Source organism: Momordica charantia, assembly GCF_013281855.1.
Source record: "Momordica charantia cultivar OHB3-1 chromosome 11 unlocalized genomic scaffold, Mcharantia_2.0 BLBB01000011.1, whole genome shotgun sequence".
NCBI lineage: Eukaryota > Viridiplantae > Streptophyta > Magnoliopsida > Cucurbitales > Cucurbitaceae > Momordica > Momordica charantia.
The window spans coordinates 23,302,753-23,324,659 of record NW_028275159.1 but is presented as its reverse complement, the minus strand read 5'-3'; the positions used below and the strand labels follow the sequence as shown (position 1 = coordinate 23,324,659).

The window sequence follows — 21,907 nt, the reverse complement described above, 5'->3', positions numbered from 1 at the left end:
CCCGAGGGACAAAAAATGTATTATGCCTTTTTTTCCTTTTTTTTCCATTTGTTTTCTTTGCTATCTTTGTTTTGTTAGACTATTTTTTATTTTTTTTCGTGGTTTCTTTTGGGATTGGCCATCGATGGATGTTTTATGAATTTTTTTTTGTTAAAATACTAATTTGATCCCTGTAATTTCAGTCTTAGTTCACTTTGATCCTTGTACTTTGAAAATTACTTTGAAAATGTTCGTTTTGGTCCCTGTACTTTTAAACTTTTGTTCATTTTAGTCCTCGTACTTTTAAAATATACATTTTGGCCCCTCTACTTTTAAAAAGCGACCATTTTAGTTCCTTAATTTTATTCTTAGATTGAAATTCCAATCAAGTCAAGCAGGAACTTTGAGGATAATTCGGAATTTTATGTATCGTATCTTTAATTTAATTTTTTTATGGGAAAGCCGTTTCCTATATATTTTTTTAGATAAATATCGGTGGGTAAAAATTTTCTTTTTTCAAATTGATTCTTCAAATGAAAAGGTTGGGATTTTTTCCATAGATTCAAATTAAAAAGAAATGGTGAGTTTATGAGAGATTGGTGGAGAATTTTATTTTGTTTTTTTTTTCAAACATAGATATTTTGGTAATCCCAAAATAAAATAGTGTTTTTCGTGTAATTATTCCTTCTTGCTGTATAGCGGGAAATTTTTGTAATGCATACTAAATGATAATAATAAAGAAAATTTTCCGTTTCATAAAATTTTCCTTAAAATAGATAGTTGTGTTCATTAATAGTTTGAGTGGGTCAAATAAGTAAAAGATAAGTTATATAAGGGTCACAAATAAGTGTTTTTAGAAAATGGGTAAAAAATACAAATAGAATTAAGAAATTGGTCACAAATCCCAATTTCCCAAGTTTATAAATTCAAAAATAAAAAACAAAGATGTATACAACTTAGTTTTCTATAAAATAACTATAAAAATTAAGTTTAAATTTTTAATTGTGATCAGTAGTAAGAATTAAAAAAACTGTGGTCTGGTATATTAGTGCTTTAAATAACGACATCTAATAGTAGTCTAATAGTTTAACTATACCCTTCTGTGGCCAGTTTACAATTGAAGCCTAATGGTAATTTACAGCAATACTTATTTAAAGATATTTTGCATTAGAAAAGACAAAATAGGCAATAGGATTCATTTGAGCGTGATTCAGACCATTCATTATACCACAGTATGATTCTTCCCCAAGATTCAAATTCCTTGCTCAAGACTCTCTAAAAACTCCACTCATCAACAATCATCTCCTGTTACATTTAGTTGCCAACCAAAAACACAAGAAATTAATTCCTAAATAAGTGAAGTTTTAAATATTTTTAATTTACTCGAGTCTATTTCGATCAATGAGCTAATCTATGAAGTTAATAATTGATGGTGCAATCTTGTCGAGTAAATTGACATTCATTTCTTAGTCACTCATAAAGTCATTGGATATGCTGATATGTTGCAGAAATATGAGGAAGGTACAAATTTCCTTATTATTAGTTCAAGATAAAACTATTATTTGTTGCATTTTCAAACTCCAGATCCCAAGCAGAAACATATCTGAAGTGCTCTTTTGATGGGAACATGCCCAATCATTATCAATGTAGCTGACCAACTTACAATTTTCCTTACATACTTTTATACCTTGTAAATATCTCAACAGTCTCAAAATTACTTGAAACGATACTAACAAAATGCATAATATTTGACTTAGTATAAGGTAGATCAACAAACCAATCAGACTTAATTGGAAAGTCTTTAAATCTGCTTTATAGCTTAATTGGAAAGTCTTTAAATCTGCTTTATAGCTTTATCTTGATGCCATAGAGATAGGAGCCATAACTCTACCATCACTAAACATTTGACGGGTAGGGGGTAGGAGAGAAAAATGCAGAACGAGAAAAAGGTTTTCTGTTTTTCAGTAAGATAAATAGTTAGTTGTACGCGTACATGCCCTGCGTGGGGAGGATATATGGCTACAGCAACATATCTATATATATATATATAATATATATACACTTTTTCTTTTCTTTGAAAGAAGAAAAGATGATAATATAGTAGCCTCTCATAAAAGCAGGAATATACACGCTGTTTCAGCATTCCTCAAATGGTGTACATGAATCCTCGTTATCTGCAGACTAGCGAAATTTAGTTATCTAGTTTCAGGAGGGACAGACACTACCTTGGCTCTGGTGGGGCCAACGCCAACTCATGTGAGATTGGCGATGGCTCTGTGGGAGTTGGAGTGGGTGGTTGAACTTGAACTACTGCCTTTCTGTCCATGACCATTGAAAAACGATTCGATCCTCCCAAGCTATACCCTCCCAAACTATCTATGGACCTCATATATTCTGAAGCATTGTTCTCTATGATTAAAGAATCTTCTAGCTCACGCACAATGTCACCCATGCACGGTCGATACGCCGAGGAGGGCTCAGTACATGCCAATGCCACCTCCACCACTCTCCACATTGCCTCTGCATGGTAGCCTCCTTTGATGGAAGGATCCACAATGTCCTCCATCTTCGACTCCCTTATATTACTTTTGGCCTGCACTTCCAAACCCAAAATTTCAGAACAGAAATGAAGTAAATCGTCATCTTTTTCAAGTTAAAATATCAAGGAATTGGATCATACCCACTCAACCAAGCTCCACTCATTGCGTGGCTTATGAATGTTCAGTGGCTCCCGACCACTTATTATTTCAAGGAGAACCACGCCAAAGCTAAACACATCACTTTTAGCAGACAAATGATGGGTCGTATAGTACCTGAAGTGAACAACAATTATGAATCAGAAATTTACATGAAACTATATATCATCTCTTACTAGAGTGATTAAGATGTGAACAAAAGGCAGAGTGGAACAAAAATCTTACTCGGGATCTAAATATCCAGCAGTTCCTCTGACCTCCAGGGAAGCACCACTTTCACCCTCTTGAGGTGCATATTTGGAAAACCCAAAATCTGCAACCTTGGCACACATACTATGATCCAAAAGTATGTTACTTGATTTTACATCTCTATGTATAACACATCGCCCAGCGAATGTGTGAAGATACGTCAAACCTGAAAAAGTAAAAAGATAGGATTCTTTGAAACGCCCTCACATCCACAGTGTTAATTCCTAAATATAAGGTCTCAATATGACTTTTTTTCTTTTTTTTTTCCTCTTTATTAAACAAGATACTAACTTTTCATTGATCGATGAAAAGGAACAAAAGTTGTTCAAGGAGATATAAAAGTCTCCCAATTCAAACAAATCATGCTAGAAAATCAAAAAAGCAAACCATTGAGAGGCCTTAAACTTAGTGATGTTGAAACAGTCTAGGTAAGACCTCCATTTTCCTTCGAACAACCTTTGGTTCCTTTCGAACCAAACTTAAAAAAGTTAACGCCTTGAGACCATTAATCCAAGGAGGTTAGCTTTAGGAAGAAACTTTGTGTCAAACAGTGGCTGGAAAAGACTTCTAGAAACATTCATAGGTTGAAAAGCTGAAAGAAAAACTCCAACACACCGACACAGAAGGTCAAAAAATCAAGTGGTTCTGAACTTCCCCATCCGCAGCACACAACACACAAAACGAAGGCTGCAAAGCCATATTAGGCAATTTCTTCTGAAGTACCTCTTCAGTATTTACCTTCCCATCGAGAAGAATAGGACAATAAATTCACCTTCTTAGGGCAGCCTTGATTCCACAGCAGAGGACAGTAGTCTTTAGGTAGAGTTGAAGACTCTCCATACTGACTGAGTAAGAACCCGCTGGTTCAAAAATCCAACTTCTAGCATCCTCCTCCAAACTAGGATTAAAAGAGGACAAACTAGATAATAGGCCCACAAAGTCATCAATCTCTGAATCCTTCAGCGACTTTCTAGTTCCGACCTCCAAGAAAGCGAACAGTTATCCAAGCATTACACAAACATTAAAGGTGAAGAAGAAATACTGAATATAGCATGAAATATGTCCTAAAACGAGGAAGACCCAATCCATATATGGTACCAGAAACGAGTTCTTCTACCATTACCAGCTTTAAACTGAGATAACTTTTCCACCTGCTGCCACTGTTTATTACTATTGTTCCAAGGACTTCGGCCAGAACCATTCTTCTTAATTATCACATTCCATGGTGTGCTCTCAATGGTGTGCTCTTTCCAATCTTTTTGTCAATTACTCACCTAGCATGATTGATTCTAATTGGGATGCTTTTAGCTCTCCTTTGTAATTTTATTTATTTTCTTTCAACTTTATGTTTTATCTTTCTCACTCCTTTGGAGTTTGTATCCTTGAACATTTTATGTTCCTTTTCATTTATCAATGAAAATTTCGTTTCCTGTTCAAAAACAAAAAAAAAAAAAATTATCACATTCCAACCCTACCGACCTGTGCCATAAATACTGGCCACAACCAATCGCCATAAAGCCGAAGATTCAGTGCTAAATCACCACCCCCACTTGGATAGGAGAGCCCCATTTCTCTTAAGAAGACAGCCAATATCCAAACCACCTGATTCACGAGATTGGAAAACAATACCCAGCGGACAAGTGCTTTAATGATCCTTTCGGAGTATCTCCCCAAAATATATTTTTTATCTGCTTACATATCCTTCCAGGCAGCTTGAAAATGGATATAGAAAGGAATGCTTCCAAGAACTGACTGACATAAAGTCAATCTTCCTCCCCTCGAAAGTTGACATCTCTTCCATCTGTCCAGCTTCTTAGAAATTCTCTTGGATAGGAGACCAGAATTCATCTGACTTAGGATTCCCTCCTAAAGGCGAGCCTAAGTAAAGTACCGATAAATGAACCGCTTTGCAGTTAAACTTTCCAGCAACCTGCCTTGCCCTTGGAACTTCCATGTTAACACCACTCAAAGAAGATTTTTTCCAATTAACCTTCATCCCCGAAAGCCATTCAAAAGCCTTGATAGAATCAAATAGTAATTCCAACATAACTTCTTCATCTTTACAAAAATGTAAAGTATCATCCGCAAATTGCAAATGAGAAATGTGGACCAGGCCTCTCCCTACTATGAAGCCCCCAAAAGCTCATTTCAAATGAACATTTTCCATCAAACTACTTAGCATATCACCTACTAGAAGATAAAAGGTGAACGGGGATCACCTTGTCTCAACCTTGTTGAAGCTTTGATTCTAGCTCTAGGTCTTCCATTAACAAAGACAGAAAATTTAGGGTCTCTGATACAACCATTGATCCAACCGATCCATTTTTTACCAAAAGCTTTCTGAAGAATTTTTGAGAGACAACTCCAGTCCACTCTATCAAAAGCTTTTTCTACATCCAGTTTGAGAATCCAACCACCCTTCCTTCTGACTAATCTTTTACAATTTCGTTTGCAATAAGAATAGGATCAAGAATCTGCCTTCCGGTCAAAAAAGCGCTTTGATTCCTTGAGATGGTGGAAGCTATGACTTTATCGAGCTTTTCTGCTAGTGGCTCTGCTAGTACTTTAGCTAAAATCTTGTAGGTGATTGTTGTAAGACTTATAGGCTGAAAGTCTTAGAACCACTTAATCTCTTTCAGGCACAACACAAATAAAATTTTCTTTATGCACGCATTCACTTGTCCGTTCCTGCAAAAAATCTCATGAAATCACTCTTCCAATATTTCCAGAATTTTATAAAAAATTCAGAGGTGAGAACCCATCCGGCCCTTATTTTTACCAAGACCTTTTAAAGCCTCCCAAATTTCTGCCTCAAAGCTTCTCTCAGGCCATCTCCTATTCTGACAAGAAATCAGCCATCCTCTATTTGGAGGTCTCAATATGACTACTGATTCAAAAGCTCCCCCTCGTTCGAGGAAGGGTGGCAAAATCCTACACCCAAATCCTCAATTGAAGGTGAACACAAAATTAGAGTCAATAGTTTTGTGTTCAAACTCAGATTGCCTTAGAGATTCATACAACAATTTTGTCTCGCAATTTATTCAGGAGGATTCTTTTAAGTTACTTCTCGCCATCTTCCTTTTTTGCCATAAGCAAGATCATCTCATGTGTAACAATTTCACCATATAGGTATCCATACCTACCTGCTGCACAACTCATTATCGCTGCTTGGTGCAAAAAATACATCACCCATCCAATCATCAGGGATTTAAATATTAATAAAGAATTCCTAGTCCTGATTGCCAATGAAGCAGTAGAGGATTATAAATCCCGAAAGAAAAGTGGCTGGATCTTAAACTTGACCTTGAAAAGGCATTCGACAAGGTTGATTGGGCCTTTCTTGAAGACGTTCTCTCACAAAAACAGTTTGGGAAGAAATGGTGTAAATGGATCAATGGGTGCGTTACAGGCACCAAGTTCTCCATCTTTATTAATGGGGAAGACCTAAGGGTCATATTTTGGCTTCAAGAGGTTTAAGACAAGGGGACCCTTTATCGCCTTTTCTCTTCCTTCTTGTTGGGGATGTCTTTAGCAGTATCTTGGACAGCACCAATGTGGGAGACTTTTATGAAGGTTTCTTGATCGGAAGAGATAAGGTCCACATATCTCACTTACAACTTGCTAACGATATTCTTCTTTTTTGTAAGGACAATGATGGTATGTTGGATAACCTTATCAAGGCTATTAAAACTTACGAGCAAATGTCGGGATTTTCGGTTAATTGGGAGAAATCTGTTATTTTGGTATTAATATAAAATCTGGAAAAGTTCTTCAAGTAGCTGAATCCTTGAATTGCCAGGTTGCTTCCCTCCCTTTTCAGTATTTAGGACTACCTCCTGGGGGTAATCCAAATTCAGCAGTATTTTTTGGAGTCCCATCTTAGAAAAAATTGAGAAGAAGTTGGATAGATGGAGGCGGTTTTAATTATCTAGAGGAGGGCGACTAACACTTTGTAAGTCGGTCTTAACTAATCTCCCTCTTTATTACTTTTCTTTGTTTCAAATTGCTTCAGGAGTTTGCAAACAAGTTGAAAGGAAGATAAGATCCTTTCTCTGGAATAGTGGTTCTTCTAGCTCTTTAAATCATTTGGTTGTAAAAACTAAGGATAGAGACACCAGAGAGACATACACGAGAAAAGAGAGAAGAAATAAATTCTCAAATTGATTGATCAAAGATGAGGAATAGAGGCACTATTTATAGGTTACAAGAGGAAACAAAATCTAGGAATAACCTCCTAACTTCCCTAACAAAAAAGGAGATTTATTTGCTAAATTTAAACACAAAATCTAAACAACTTTAAAACAACTTCTAACTAAGTCCACATAATCTTAACTTCTAACTAATTCAACACTCCCCCTCAAGCTGGACTATACAGATTGAACAGTTTCAGCTTGATCAACAACCTTTCAAATACGGGTCTCAAGAGTCCTTTTGTTAGGATATCTGCAACTTGATCTGATGATGGAACATACATCAGATTTATAATTTCTCTTCAATCTTCTCCTTGATAAAATGCCTGTCAACCTCAACATGTTTAGTACGATCATGATGCACTGGATTGTGTGCAATAGCAATTGCAGCCTTGTTGTCACAATAGACTTCCATTGAACTATCAAACCTGATCTTGAGTTCTTGGAGGAGGAGTTTCAGCCACATTATCTCACAAATACCATGAGATAATGCCCTGAATTCAGCCTCAGCACTACTTGCAACAACTGATTGTTTCTTACTCCACCATGTAACAAGATTACCCCATACGAAGGTACAATATCCTGTCGTAGATCTCCTATCTTGAATAGAACCTGCCCAATCAGCATCTGTAAACACCTTAATCTTTCTGTCATCATCCGAAAAATAATCCAAGCCCTGGAGTTCCTTTAAGATATCTAAGAATATGATACACGACTTCCATGTGTTCTTCAGTAGGAGCATGCATGTATTGACTTACAACACTCACTGCAAATGCAATATCCGGCCTAGTGTGGGATAAATAGATTAATCTTCCAACAAGACGTTGATATCTCCCTTTATCAACGGGTACCTCATCTAGGCTCTCTCCCAACTTATGATTGGGACTTATTGGAGTATCAGATGGTTTACATCCAAGCATTCCGGTTTCCTTCAAGAGGTCTAGTACATATTTTCTTTGACACACAGATATACCAGTTTTGCTCCTAGCAACTTCCATCCCTAGAAAATACCGAAGTGTTCCCAGGTCCTTTATTTCGAACTCCTTTCCAAGTGCCTGTTTTAGTCTCTCTATTTCTTCATGATGGTCACCTGTGACAATAATATCATCGACATAAACAATGAGGATGGTGATCTTACCTTGAGAGTGCCTATATAACATTGTATGGTCAGTTTGAGCTTGGGTATATCCTTGTTTACAAACAGCCTTTGAAAATCGCCCGAACCATGCACGTGGGGATTGTTTTAAACCATAGAGAGATTTCTTCAGCTTACACACCTTTCCATCATACTTATCAATGCCAAATCCAAGAGGAAGGTCCATGTACACCTCTTCTTCCAAATCTCCATTGAGGAATGCATTCTTGACATCCAGTTGTTGTAGTTTCCAATCCAGATTTGCAGCAAGAGACAAGAGGACACGGATTGTGTTTAATTTTGCAACGGGTGCAAATGTCTCCTAATAGTCTACCCCAAAAGTCTGAGAGTATCCTTTGGCCACCAATCTTGCTTTATACCTTTCAATGGACCCATCAGCCTTATATTTGACAGTAAAGATCCATCGGCATCCTACCGTTGGTTTATCTTGAGGACGATCAACTACTGTCCACGTATCATTAAGCTTCAAAGCCTTCATTTTATCATCTACCGCATTTTTCCACTGTGGATTGCTCGTAGCCTCTTGAATGGATTTTGTACCTCATTGGCTTCCAGATTGAGAGCCAAGGTCTGAACTGCTGAAGATAAATGACTATAACCAATACATCAAGCAATTGGATGTTGAGTACATGATCTCACACCCTTCCTAAGTGCAATAGGAAGATCAAGATCATTAGTATTGTCTTGAGGCACAAGGGTAGATTGTTCAGTACCTAAGGACGAGATGGATTCATGACTTTGCTGTTGAGGCTGTGGTGGCTCCACTCCTCTTTGAACCGTTTGTCGCCGAGAATAAACAAGAGTCTCAGGTTGCTTGTCACTTCGATTTGGGTTGACTTGATCATCTTCATTATTACAGGAAATAATAGGAACTGACTCTTCTATCTGAGTAATTGGGACGATCGGGATAGGTATTTTTGGCTGAGGTGACTCGGTATTTAGACCATCAATCTCAGGTATTTTTGACTGAGGGGACTCAATTCTGGTATTTAGATCGTCAATCTCCCAAAAATTTCCATCAAGACTACTTGTAATAGGCTCAGTCTCCCCCTGAGGGGAATTTAGGGAGAAAAAAGATTGAGACTCAAAAAATGTGACATCCATGGTAGTGTAAAATTTATTGGTGAATGGACAATAGCATTTATAGCCTTTTTGAGTAGGAGAGTAACCAAGGAAGACACACTTTCTGGCTTTTGGCTCCAATTTGTGACGTTCATGATCATAAACATGAGTGAATGCAGTACATCCAAATATTTTGAGGGGAATTGTGAGGACAGACCGGATTTGCGGATAGATAGTGAGTAAGATTTCTAGTGGAGTGTTAAATTTCAGAACACGAGAGGGCATCCGATTAATGAGATAACAAGCAGTAAGGACAGCATCACCCCAAAAACAGTTAGGAACAGAATTGGTGAACATGAGAGCACGAGCAGTTTCTAAAAGATGCCTATTTTTCCTTTCAGCTATACCATTTTGTTGGGGGGTAATGACACAGGAACTTTGGTGAATGATTCCATTTTGAGACAGGAAAGTTCCCAATATTTGATTAAAATATTCTGTCCCCTTATCTGTGCGAAGAATTTTGATTCTCGTATTAAATTGATTATGAATGAGAGAATGGAACTGTTGAAAGATTGATGTAGTTTCTGATTTTTCTTTAAGTAAATAGACCCAACAAACCCTAGTGTGGTCATCAGTGAAGGTAAGGAACCAACGTTTACCGAACATAGTTTTGATGTGAGACGGCCCCCATAAATCACTATGAATCATTGTGAATGGACTGGATGGTATATACTCAACAGAAGGATAAGATGTACGAGAGTGTTTTGCAAGTTGACACACTTCGCAAGTAAAAAGGTCATCTTTATGAAAAAGTGAAGGGTACAAATGTTTAAGATACTGAAAACTCGGGTGCCCTAAACGGCGATGTAAAAGTAGAATTTGTTGTTCCCTAGAATTCGACTCACTACCAACCTGGAGAACTTGTTTATTTCTTAGACTTGGTCCTCTGAAGTAGTAGAGCCCTTCAAAGCCATCAGCATTGTCAATCGTCGTTCCCGTTATCAAGTCCTGAAACAAACACTTAGAGTCAGTGAATAGGGCTTGACACTTTAAATCATGAGTCAACTTCTGAACAGAAATTAGATTGCAACATAATTTAGGCACATGGAGCACTGAGTGCAATGTAATGTTTGGGCTAAGAATAACAGAACCAAAGCCCTTAATAATGGCCGATGACCCATCTGCAAGCTTGACATGTGTCTGAATCGGGTTGGGTGAGTACATGGTAAACATATCATGAAAAGCGGTCATATGATCAGTTGCACCCGAATCTAAGATCCACTGATCGGAATGCTGCTGACTTGTTAAAGCTGCACTAAAAATACCTCGTTGTGCCACAAAACTTGACGAAGGAGTAGACTCAACCAGCGGTGTTAAGAGGCGATAGAGCTGTTCAAGTTGTGCCTTCGAAAATGGAGGGAGAGAGATGGCCAAATCTTGGGAGTTTGACACACTAGGGCCCACTTGATAGCCGGAGGAGCTGGTTCGAGAAGATGGAGTATTTGTAGGTGGAGGTGGCCGATAATCCCCTGATAAATTCTTCCGTTGAGGACGACCATGGAGTTCCCAACACCGATCTTTTGTATGGTTTGTGCGCTTACAATGATCACACCATAGGTTGTTCAGACGAGTAGATCGGGATGAAGATGGTGGTGGACCTCGTGCCGCCAGAGCTGATGATTCCAGTGAGAGGGACAGAGGTTTTGTGTGTGTATCACCCATCATCACACATTTACGGCTTGACCCCCAACGAACTTCTGCGAAGATTTCGTCAATGGCTGGGATTGGCTTTGTGGCAAGTAAGCGGCCACGCACATCATCTAATTCCGGACGAAGACCTGCAAGAAAATCATAAATTCGTTCCTTCTCGACGTGTTTGCGGAAGCGTTCAGCATCCTTCGAGTTCTCCCATTCGAGATTGAGACATAAATCAAGTTCAGCCCACAACCTACGTAATGAGCTGTAGTATTGGGTGACATCGGATTCACCTTGTCGTAAGGAACGTGCCTTATTGCGTAATTCAAACAATTGAGCCGAGTTATCAAAATCAGAAAAAGCCATAGTGAGCGCATTCCAAAGATCCTTTGCTGTTGAGTAGAAGATGAAGGATTCTTTAATGTCCTCCTCCATCGAGTTAATGAGCCATGCCATGACCATTGAGTTTTGTGCATCCCACACGGAAAAAGAAGGGTCAGCTTCATCTGGTTCTGCTATTGTGCCATTGATGTACCCGAGTCGACTCCGGCCACGAATAACTAGGAGGGCCGATCGAGACCATTGCAGAAAATTTTTTCCATTGAGTTTTGGAGAGGTAATTTGGAGCGAAGTGTTTTCAGAGATAGAGATGTGAAGTGTCGTGGATGTGCTTTTAGGGAGAGAAATTGAGGTCGTATTCGATCCGTCGGAACTCTCATCCTTGCGCACATCAGTCATCATGGTTGTTTTAACCATTCTGGTGTCAATCTAAACCTATCTCTGATACCATAAAAACTAAGGATAGAGACACCAGAGAGACATACACGAGAAAAGAGAGAAGAAATAAATTCTCAAATTGATTGATCAAAGATGAGGAATAGAGGCACTATTTATAGGTTACAAGAGGAAACAAAATCTAGGAATAACCTCCTAACTTCCCTAACAAAAAAAGAGATTTATTTGCTAAATTTAAACACAAAATCTAAACAACTTCTAACTAAGTCCACATAATCTTAACTTCTAACTAATTCAACAGGTTGATTGGAAGATCACTTCTATGCTATTGGAGAAGGGTGGTTTGGGAGTTCGCAGTCTTTCTAAGAAGAATTCTGCACTTTTGGCCAAATGGGGCTGGCGATTCAAGAGCAAACCAGATGCATTATGGCATAAAGTGATTGTAAGCTTACACGGTGAATCTGAGATGGGTTGGTCCTCGGGTATTATGAAGAATGGTTGCCTTAGAAGACCTTGGATCAACATCATTTGGCAGTTGTTGCACTGGAACAAGTTTTCGACCTTCAAACTTGGTACTTTTTTTTTTTTGAACAGGAAACGAACTTTTCATTGGTAAATGAAAAAGAACACAAAATGTTCAAGGATACAAACTCCAAAGGAGTGAGAAAGATAAAAAATAAAAATAAAAATAACAAAAAAATGAGTACAAAACACATAAAGTTGAAACAAAATAAATAAAATTATAAAGGAGAGCTAAAAGCATCCCAATTAGAATCAATCATGCTAGGTGAGTAATTGATAAAAAGATTGGAAAGAGCACACCATTGAGAAACTTTGAATTTGGCAATGTGAAAACATTCCAACGGATGCCTTTTTAGCACTTCAAACTTGGTACTGGTGAGCGAATTCTGTTTTGGGAGTAAATGGGTTGAGGATCAGCTTCTTAGGGATAAATTCCCAAAGATTTTTAGGCTCTCACTCTTGCCTTCAGGGACAGTGGCTGATTTTTGGGATTCTCATACTTTGTCTTGGAAAATTTTTACGCAGAGGCTATTAAAAGATGATGAAATGGAAGAATTTATCTCATTAGTGTGCTTGCTTCATTCTTATCACCCTAGCAGTGTTCCGGATAGCAGAAAATGGTCGTTGGGAAGTTCGGGGTTATTCACTGTTGATTCAATTTGTAAGCTGGGCAGTGATATTTCTATCCCAAAAGCCTTATTCAAGGCTATTTGGAAATCCAAGAGTCCAAAAAAAGTGAGCTTCTTTACATTGGATTCTTCTTTATGGGAAGGTTAATACAATTGATGTTCTTCAAAAGAAACTTCCAAATATTAGTCTATTACCTTCAGTCTGCTCCTTTTGTTTGGCTAATGAAGAAAGTATGGTTCACATTTTCTTCTTTTGTCCCTACGCAATACAGTGTTGGAATTTTCTGTTGGAAGAATTCAATTTGGCATGGGTTTTTGGTAACGAGATGGCGGATAATTTGTGCCGGTTACTTATGGGGCCTGTTTTGAATCCCAAAACTTCTGTTCTTTGGTTTAACAGAGTAAAGGCCCTAGTGTATGAGCTGTGGTTTGAAAGGAATTTGAGGATTTTTGAAGATAAGAGGCAATCTCCTTCAGCTCGATTTGATCTTGTCAAATATAAGGCTTCGCAATGGAGTTCTCTATCTCCCTTATTTAACCATTATTCTCCTAGTTTGATTTCCTCGAATTGGAGTGTTTTTGTGGCACCTTACTAAGTTTATCTATCTGTATTATTTTGTTTTTTCTTTGTATCCTCACTCTTTCGAGAGTTTGTATTTTGAACAATTTTGTTCCTTTTCATTATCTTAATGAGAAGTTTGTTTCTTGTTAAAAAAAAAAAGAATTCCCAGAACTGAAAATGTGCAACAACCAAGTAGTCCATTCCAAATAATTATTATCTTTTTATATTAATTTTGTAATTTTGATGGAAACCACCAAAACAATTGCATTGAGGAACATAGATGTACAAAAAGAGTATGGGGAGAGAGAAGAAATCCTTCGACCTGTACCCTAGGGATTACAAAAAACCCCAATACACCACGAATCAATAGGAAGAAAAATATTTTACATTTGACTAGGTGATAACCACTTGTATTGCCAGTCACAAGATTCCTAAACATGAGAAAATTCATTCTCTCCCCCTTATCCAACTTTAACTAACCCCATTTACCCTTTTACACTTTTGTCATATAAGAGTAGACCACTGGAGGACTAACACAAAATTAGAATGCATGGTAATATCAAAGTCAAGTCCAAGTTTCTTTCTCATTGAATAGGTTGTAGTTTAATGAATTAGAAACTAAATGACTGCATACTGATATTACTTGCCTCTAGCAGCACCAAGTGCAATTGAAAGTCTTGTGGGCCAATCCAGTGTCTTCCTCTTTGCCAGTTCCCCTGTTAGATTGCAGTATTTGGTTTTAGAAATATTATACAATAATTAGGATACGGTGGAAATGATTCAGCATGTAAATTACCATAGAGACGATCTTGCAGTGATCCATTTGACATAAAAGGGTAAACAAGAATTTGTTGGTCGTTTTCACAACAATAACCAAGAAGAAGTACTAGGTTCTCGTGCCTAATAGCTGAAAGAAGATTTAGCTGTATAGCAGAAATGAGCAAATTCAGTTGGGGTAAGAAGAATACATCTACGGTTTATAACTTGTGGGAGCAATTTAAGACATAAAATAATAATTTTATTTTTAATAAAAATGTACTAGCTAAATTGTGTCCAGTAACTTGATCCAAACAAAATTAATGATGATAGAATAGACTGGTAAGAATTGAAAAGGAATAAATATTGACAAAAGATTGACGTTTTCTATTAGAATCAGAAAAAAGATGGGATAACGGATAAGAGAAAGGAGAAAACAATTGGGACTCTCGTATGAACCTCATTTTCAAATTCCCGCGTTCCCTGGGTAGATGTGGCAGACCGGACCTTTACAGCCACTTCCTCACCGTCAGGCAAAGTGCCACGATAAACAGATCCAAACCCTCCTTCACCTATTAAGGTTTTGTATTGTTGGGTAGCAGCTTCAATATGCTCGAGAGTAAATGTCTCTATGCATATTGATTTTATAACAACATCGCCTATGCTGGGTAGAGAAATGATTATATCTGCATTTCCAAGCAGGTCTCACTAAGTAACAACAGTTATTTCACAAAGCAATAACATATGAACATCACCTGAATAATTTTAAATTTAAAAAAAAAACCCAGATGGATGATTGCAAAGTATTTCCTGACAATCTAACATAGTAGTCAGGGTCATACTGATCCTTGGGTTGAACTTTGTTTTACACAGTTAAATTTCATGCACGTCTTCCTCGTGGAACTTTGCACAATCAATTTGACAATGGTGTACAATGATTTTTCTTTTCTTTCAATATCTAGAAACAACAATCATTTTATCTCTGTAAATCTTAAGATATGAGTCATTAAGTGGTAGGAAAGCATCTCACCTTTTGCCATAAGTTCTCTTTTCATAACATATCTCCCTTTAAATGCAAATTTATGTCTGCAACAGTATACATAAATGACACCAATAATAACAGTAAAAAGAACTGATCCACTTGCAACAGTCCCTATGATAATTCCTTGTTTCGGAAATGTTGATGCTGAATGATCACACATTCCATAGCTGAAATGAGATAAGATCTTTAGTTTTGGTTGATATGTCTCGCATCGTAAATGGTATTTTGACCTATATGATTGTGGATAAAATAACTCTTACTCTGTATTAAGTCTCGACATATTGAAGTTGGGTGGAAGCTCCTTGCCAAAGTAAGGATTGCAGCCAAAATTTCTACACATAAATCAGAACACTGATAACAGAAGCAGATTCATAACAACGGTTCATGATTTAATTGAGGCAGTGGCTATAGTTTGCAGAAGTTAAATTATACAAATTTTGGATGCTAAAGAAGATTGCACAATACTCTGAAACAACTTACAATGTTTTTAAATGTGGTAACAAAGCAAGAGATTCAGGAAGTTCTCCCCTAAAATTATTGTGGCTCAGATCCCTGGATATGAAAATTGAGGGAAAATGAAAATGAAAATTTCTCTTAGCTTCTGATGCATATTTTGATTTTTCAACTTGTCCTCACTAGAATTTAGGACGAAAATAATTAAAAAAAAAATAATTGGAACCATTTAGGGAAATCAAGTATTGTGTACAGATTGTGAAACACAATATATTCAACAAAGTTATCTGCAACATAATTCCTTCCTCATAAATCTATATTGAGGGAGTTAAAGGGCGGTCCATAACCAAATAAATAAACATCAGAGCTTATTACACTGATATCAACACTGAAGAAGCGGGAAATGATGGGAGGCTTCCGGTGAAGTCATTGTTGCTGAGGTCCCTGCATTTCACAAAAAGAACATTCTGAAGTTAAACTTCGTTTAGTCACCTAAACATTAACGACCAAAATACAACACATGTTGAGTGAACCATACAGAGTTTGTAAATGGGCCAGCTTAGATAAACTGTCGGGAAACAATCCTTTGAATTTATGTGCAGAGAGGTCCCTGGAAAATTGCAAAAAAAAGGTAATATGGTAAAGGCCTACACCAAACATAATCAATAACTGGAAATAGCCACTTCATTAACTAGGGAGAACCAGAAGAAGTAATTTATATGATTTAATGAAACCAACTTAATAGCTCAAAATTCTGCAACTTTAGTAAGGCAGGTAAGAGATTCTGAGATCAAATCCTGCCACTATCAAAATTTTCCATTTATTTTGTCCAACTCGAGGTATTTAACAACAGCACAGTTAAATTAGCACAAGACAACTTGAGAACAATAGTATGGAACTACTAACAGTTTGGTGATAACTGAGGATCCATTGATGGAGTCGCACGTCAGACCGTCCCAGGGAATCGTAAGACAAGGATCCCCTGACCAACTACCCAAGACTTCGTTTTGTTGGTTAGCTACCAACAACTCATCCCTCACCTCCAAAACTACTTCCACTGGGAAGACAAAAATGGATGAAGTGACGCAGATTGGCCAATTAGTAATAAATTAAAAATGTTAAAAGAAAAAACAAATCTAACATTTTCTTTCAAAACTGAACAGAACTTAATCTTACCATCCCCCTCGTCAGACTCCAGAATCCATGGACGTACCTGCATGATCTCATAAGCACTGCAAGTGGGTCCTAACTCAGACCCGATTGAGGCCTTAACCAAGGTCAAATTAAGTGACCCATTGGCCAGAATATCATAAAATTCCCACCTGTAGTTGGACCCATGGGCTAAAATGTCATAGTTGGTTGCTTTCTTTTCACTATTTATATAAACGTCGAACAATCTTTGGCCGGATTTAACAGTCCTGTTGAGCTCAACAAAGTGAAAGAAGATACGATACTCGTAAGTTGCTGTGTCGAGGTCATCGTGGAGGAAAACCAGGTGGGTGGGATGAGTAAGAGCAGTTCGGAGGACTTCCAAAGGAACGCCAAGCGAAGCATCGGAGATATTGATATTGGGCTCTGATAATAAACGAGCTATATTTTGAGAATACGTTGATGGTTGCCAAATTCTATCGCTCAAGTCATCTGGGTACCTGGAGTTGGAAAAGAAAACAAAAACATAAAATTTATGCTCACTCAAGCTGAAATTAAGCTGATTTTATCTATGCCATTTCTAGGGCATATTTAGTTGGAAGAATGTTTGCCTCAGTAGAGTCGCTAATTTTCAAATGCGACTTATTTCTAATAACTAAAAATATTAGTATAACAAATATGTGTGAGTGAGATTCAATCCTCTACCCTTCAGGTTATAATGTTTTACAAGTTTGACTGTGTTTAAGTTGATTAACACCTATATTACTATGATAATATAAATATATAAGGATTCAAACAATTGACCACATAATAATAATCAGAGTCTAAAATAGATATTTTGGAACGTTTAATCTTAACATGCCCCTAAGGATGGTGATTTTTTGGACTCATTAATCTTGGCCAAATATTATTTTTTGACCGGATGCTCATTTGAGCAAGTTAATCCTTTGTCTTTTCAATGTGAGATCTTAATACTATGTTAAATATTCGTATAAACTCATCTTTAATTCATGATTTATTAAAATCTTTGACTATTACATAATAGAGTTTATAGTTTTTATCATATCATCCATTTCTACTTTCATTTTGAATGTTAAGATGAAAACTATCTCCTTAACACAAGATTATATGTTATCAAATTTTCAATTTGTTAAATTTTGTGACATTTAAAATGAATTCATTTGAAACTTACATATTAGAAATAAGTAGTAATATTTAAGGATGAACTGAATCCATTTCTCTTTTTTTTTTTTTTGATAAGAACTGAATTCATTTCAACAAGTAATCGAATATACTTGTCAACCTAAGTATATAACTCTATTAGTTAAAGCAGATATTATCAACAAAAAAAAAATTGGAAGTTCAAATCTCAATCTTACCCGACTCAAAAGAAATAAGAAAAAAGACAAAACTTGACTATACTTCCATTCTTAGAAATATTGTACAAATTTGTGTGAAAAATAAGTTAAAAGGACAAAACTTCTCTCCTGAATTCTTGCCTACAAATGTTTTTTATTTTTATTTTGTATAATTCATGCATGGTCCACTTGTCCATATGCAACGAATTGAGGAAGAAAGTTTTTTCCATAAGTTAAAAGGTTTTTTTAACTCATTCTCTTGTTAGATCTCTCTTAAGGGAAAGATTTGTACTAAGCAATAAGAATTCTTTTTTAGGGGAATTGTAACGAGTGGCGAACCGTTTTGCTATATTTAAATATACTTTTTATTTACATAAGTGATAAAGTTATATACTTGTATCACTAATAGATGTATGGGAAAATTGTAATATATGTACAAATATTTTTAGCTTATGCTAGATATTATTATTTTGGGTCAAATTACCTACCTACACTATTCATTGATATTGGAACATATTTAGAATGATTTTTTTTTCTCATTTGCATATATAATTAATTTTTGAATCCGAATTTTATTAATCATAGGCAGTAGACATGATATTAAAATTGGGAGGTACATTAGGTCCTTTCCCTCCTTTTTAATAAATAAAAATAGAACTGCATGACCTTTGGAATGTCAATTCCCATAGGTTCAAGAAACAAACTTGTCTTCATTATTTCCAAAGTTTCTATACCATTTTGAACATGTTTCTAAAAAATGAGGAAAAAAATGAGAAACAAGAAAGGTAGGACTCGTTTAGTAACATTCATGTTTCTTATTTCTTCATTTCTAATAAAGAAAAATGAATTGCATAGCTCCAATTCAAGTATGATAGAACAATTTTTTTATTTACGTTAGTGGAACAAATTTGGAAATAGGAACAAGAAAGGAGAAATTTATTTTGGTTGTTTCTAAAATTTATATGCAATTTTGATAATGTTTCTAAAAAATGAGAAAAAATAAACATGGTTAGTCGTAAAATGCATAAACTTCTCAAGAAAATTGGAAACGAGAAAGGAACGTTACCAAACGAGCATGTAGTTATCAAAATGTAGTTATCAAATCTTGAGGTAATCAAATTAGAAACAAAAGGGAAGGTTAATAAATGATCCCTTGTTTAATTTTTGAAAAGTAGGAAGCAAATACCTGATGTTGAATCGGGGTTCCCCCAGGTTAAGTCTGGTAATCAATTTTAAAGCGTGAGATGGAAACCTTGAGAGATACCGGAAGTCATGAAGTTGCCTAAGTTCAAGATAGGATATATAAGGCTCTCCCTTTTCCTTCTCCAAGCAAAAGTCTACATACTTCCTTTCAGCTTTGAAGCTTCCCTCAACCACCCAGTCTTGGGATGAGCTCACTAAATCCAGTAGCGTAGCACCGATATAAACACCAAAATATGAGTCCCCGCTTGCGCTCGACTCCTTCACCAGAAACGTACCCCTTATAACATATTCTTGGCCTTTGACAGTGCTTATACGATAACAAGATCTTTTGCCCAACGCTTTGCCAAAGATGCGAGACTTGGCATTATTGCTTATGTTTATGCAACTAGATGAATTTGGGAACCAATGGGAATCTGGTGTCCAAACAATGCCTGTACTTGTATCTGTAAAATTTGAATCGGCACAACATGCTAGGCTCACAAAACCTACATTATCACCCACCAATAAAATTTTACCTTAATAATGTTACAATAATGAATTATATAAAATAGTAGCTGAGGCCCAAAAGGAACCCTTTATATTCTGTAAGGAAAAGAAGAAAAAATTGGAGAGGACGAAATAACAAATAAACAATCTTATGGATGCTGCTGATGCCAATTTTTGAGTGAGGTCCGCTTAGATGCCACTCAGGTGTCATGTACACCTTTCTCTCCAGTAGCACAAACTCTCAAATAAAATCTCTTCTTGCTCTTTTATTTTTTCTGCTTCATATATGTTTGTCCCTACTTGAATTCTAAAAGTATCATAATGCATTCGATAGAAAGCATCGCACTAGTGCAAGATTTTTATGTGTAGACTACATAGAGACGAAAGCGTACATGGCACTCGAGTGACACCCAAGCGGCCCAGAAATCGGGATCGTGCATCAAGTCAATAACTAAACCACAAACGATTTGATCGTTTTAATTCCATCTGCTTCTATCAATATTTCACCTACATCTCCATTTGGAGATTATTTGGAGATTATATATACAAACTTGACAACAATATTGCCATGTATCTACCTAAAATTATCATCACATATATATAAAGTTGATAAAAGAAAATAAGGATAATAAATTAGGCTACCTAACTTCTTGGTGTTATGCATATCCTTCGAGAAAAAAAAAGCGAAGAAAATTTTCATAAGATGGGAAGGGAGAGGACAATTTAATTATCTCCGACCAAATACACTAACCTTCTTGTGCGGTAGTTGGAAGAACGAGTATGAAGATAAATAGTTGAACAATCGGATAAAATCTTCTCATCATCTTCTCTGCCTTAACCAAGCTCTCTCCATTTGATTGACAAACTCGATAACTAAACACGTCAACTTATCAGCTGTGTTGATCTAGTGATCAATTCCATGTCTTCCAGCGACCTCATCAACTGGGTTTTTCCAGTATATGTACAGCTCCGATCACCGTGTAATTGTGGCTGGATATTCTTCTAACTAGAGGCTTTTCTCACTGAATTACTGTATGAAGAAAACAAGAGAGGTTCAGAAGATAGAAGACATGGCTGGATAATTGGGTTTGACCTCAGAAGGAGCACGAAGGAAGCTGCATCGATCGTACAGCTTTGATTAGAATAAAAACAAAGCCTGTAACCAATTTTTTAATGATAAATTATTTGTATGATTAATATTATTATTTTGTGATGGTGATAGGGACAAATATTTTTGTTTAAGAAATTATAGTTTAAAATTTTTTAACTCCGATTAGAACTCAGAAACAGACCAAGATCAAATTGTTGGCCACATTGAAGCTTAGCCCAAGATCTATCCCCTGAATCGGCGACAACCTCGAGGTAGATCGAGCACGCGACAGAACCAAACGACTTCCCACCGCCGTCGCCACATCCTCTGTCGCTATAATCGCCGTCTTCCGCCACCGCATCGTCGTGGTTACCCAGCCCCATAACAAGCATTAAGCAACAACAAACAAGAATCAGAAATCTGAGGATGAAAAGAGGATATTGTGCAGAACAAAGATGTAAGAGAGAGAGAAGAAGAGGGGAAGATGGGATTCAGACGAAGATACATAAAAAGGGGAAGGTTTTCGGATGGGAAGGAAAAAAAACGGAGGAAAAGAATCCGGTTAGAAGAGAATGAAGAGATGAGAGCGATTAAAAATAATAATAAATAAATAAATAAAAACCCGTATTCAATTCGGGTCGGGCCGGTTTTTTTTTTTGGAATAGAATGAATTTTAATAGATTTTAAATTTCATGATTTTAAACTCCTAATCTGGTTTGAAACCCAGTAGATTTTATTGGATTTTGGTGGAAAATAGAATTTCATATCTAAATGTGAAAGAAAAAAATCATAAATAACAATTTTTTCCACAATGAAAATAACAATTTTATCATCATAACCTTTTAGTTATATTAGTGAGTAACATGTGCAGTACGTAAAATTGATCATTTTTTAT

At 36.5% G+C, this 21,907-nt stretch overlaps 1 protein-coding gene across 3 annotated transcripts; it reads right to left on the bottom strand.

Moving 5' to 3' along the window:
* Positions 1-1,915: 1,915 nt before the first annotated feature.
* On the bottom strand, positions 1,916-21,584 carry LOC111022469 (nodulation receptor kinase). Of its 3 annotated transcripts, none has more exons than XM_022299643.2 (16): positions 21,215-21,581; positions 20,674-21,037; positions 19,420-19,921; positions 16,903-17,375; positions 16,633-16,783; positions 16,265-16,336; positions 16,102-16,170; positions 15,754-15,825; positions 15,534-15,605; positions 15,262-15,440; positions 14,691-14,917; positions 14,272-14,398; positions 14,123-14,191; positions 2,901-3,090; positions 2,660-2,792; positions 1,916-2,572 (listed from the first exon to the last, which is right to left on the bottom strand). In XM_022299643.2, the coding sequence occupies exons 2-16, from the start codon at positions 20,744-20,746 to the stop codon at positions 2,201-2,203; spliced, it is 2,781 nt and encodes a 926-aa protein (XP_022155335.1). In that variant the 5' UTR covers positions 20,747-21,037; positions 21,215-21,581; the 3' UTR covers positions 1,916-2,200. The 3 variants fall into 3 exon arrangements, 2 of the variants coding, with proteins under 2 accessions (XP_022155335.1, XP_022155334.1); XM_022299642.2 differs by having other exon boundaries at positions 20,674-20,952; XR_015788726.1 differs by lacking the exons at positions 1,916-2,572; positions 2,660-2,792 and adding an exon at positions 10,245-10,340 and having other exon boundaries at positions 2,952-3,090; positions 20,674-20,952; positions 21,215-21,584.
* Between the last annotated feature and the right edge of the window lie 323 nt (positions 21,585-21,907).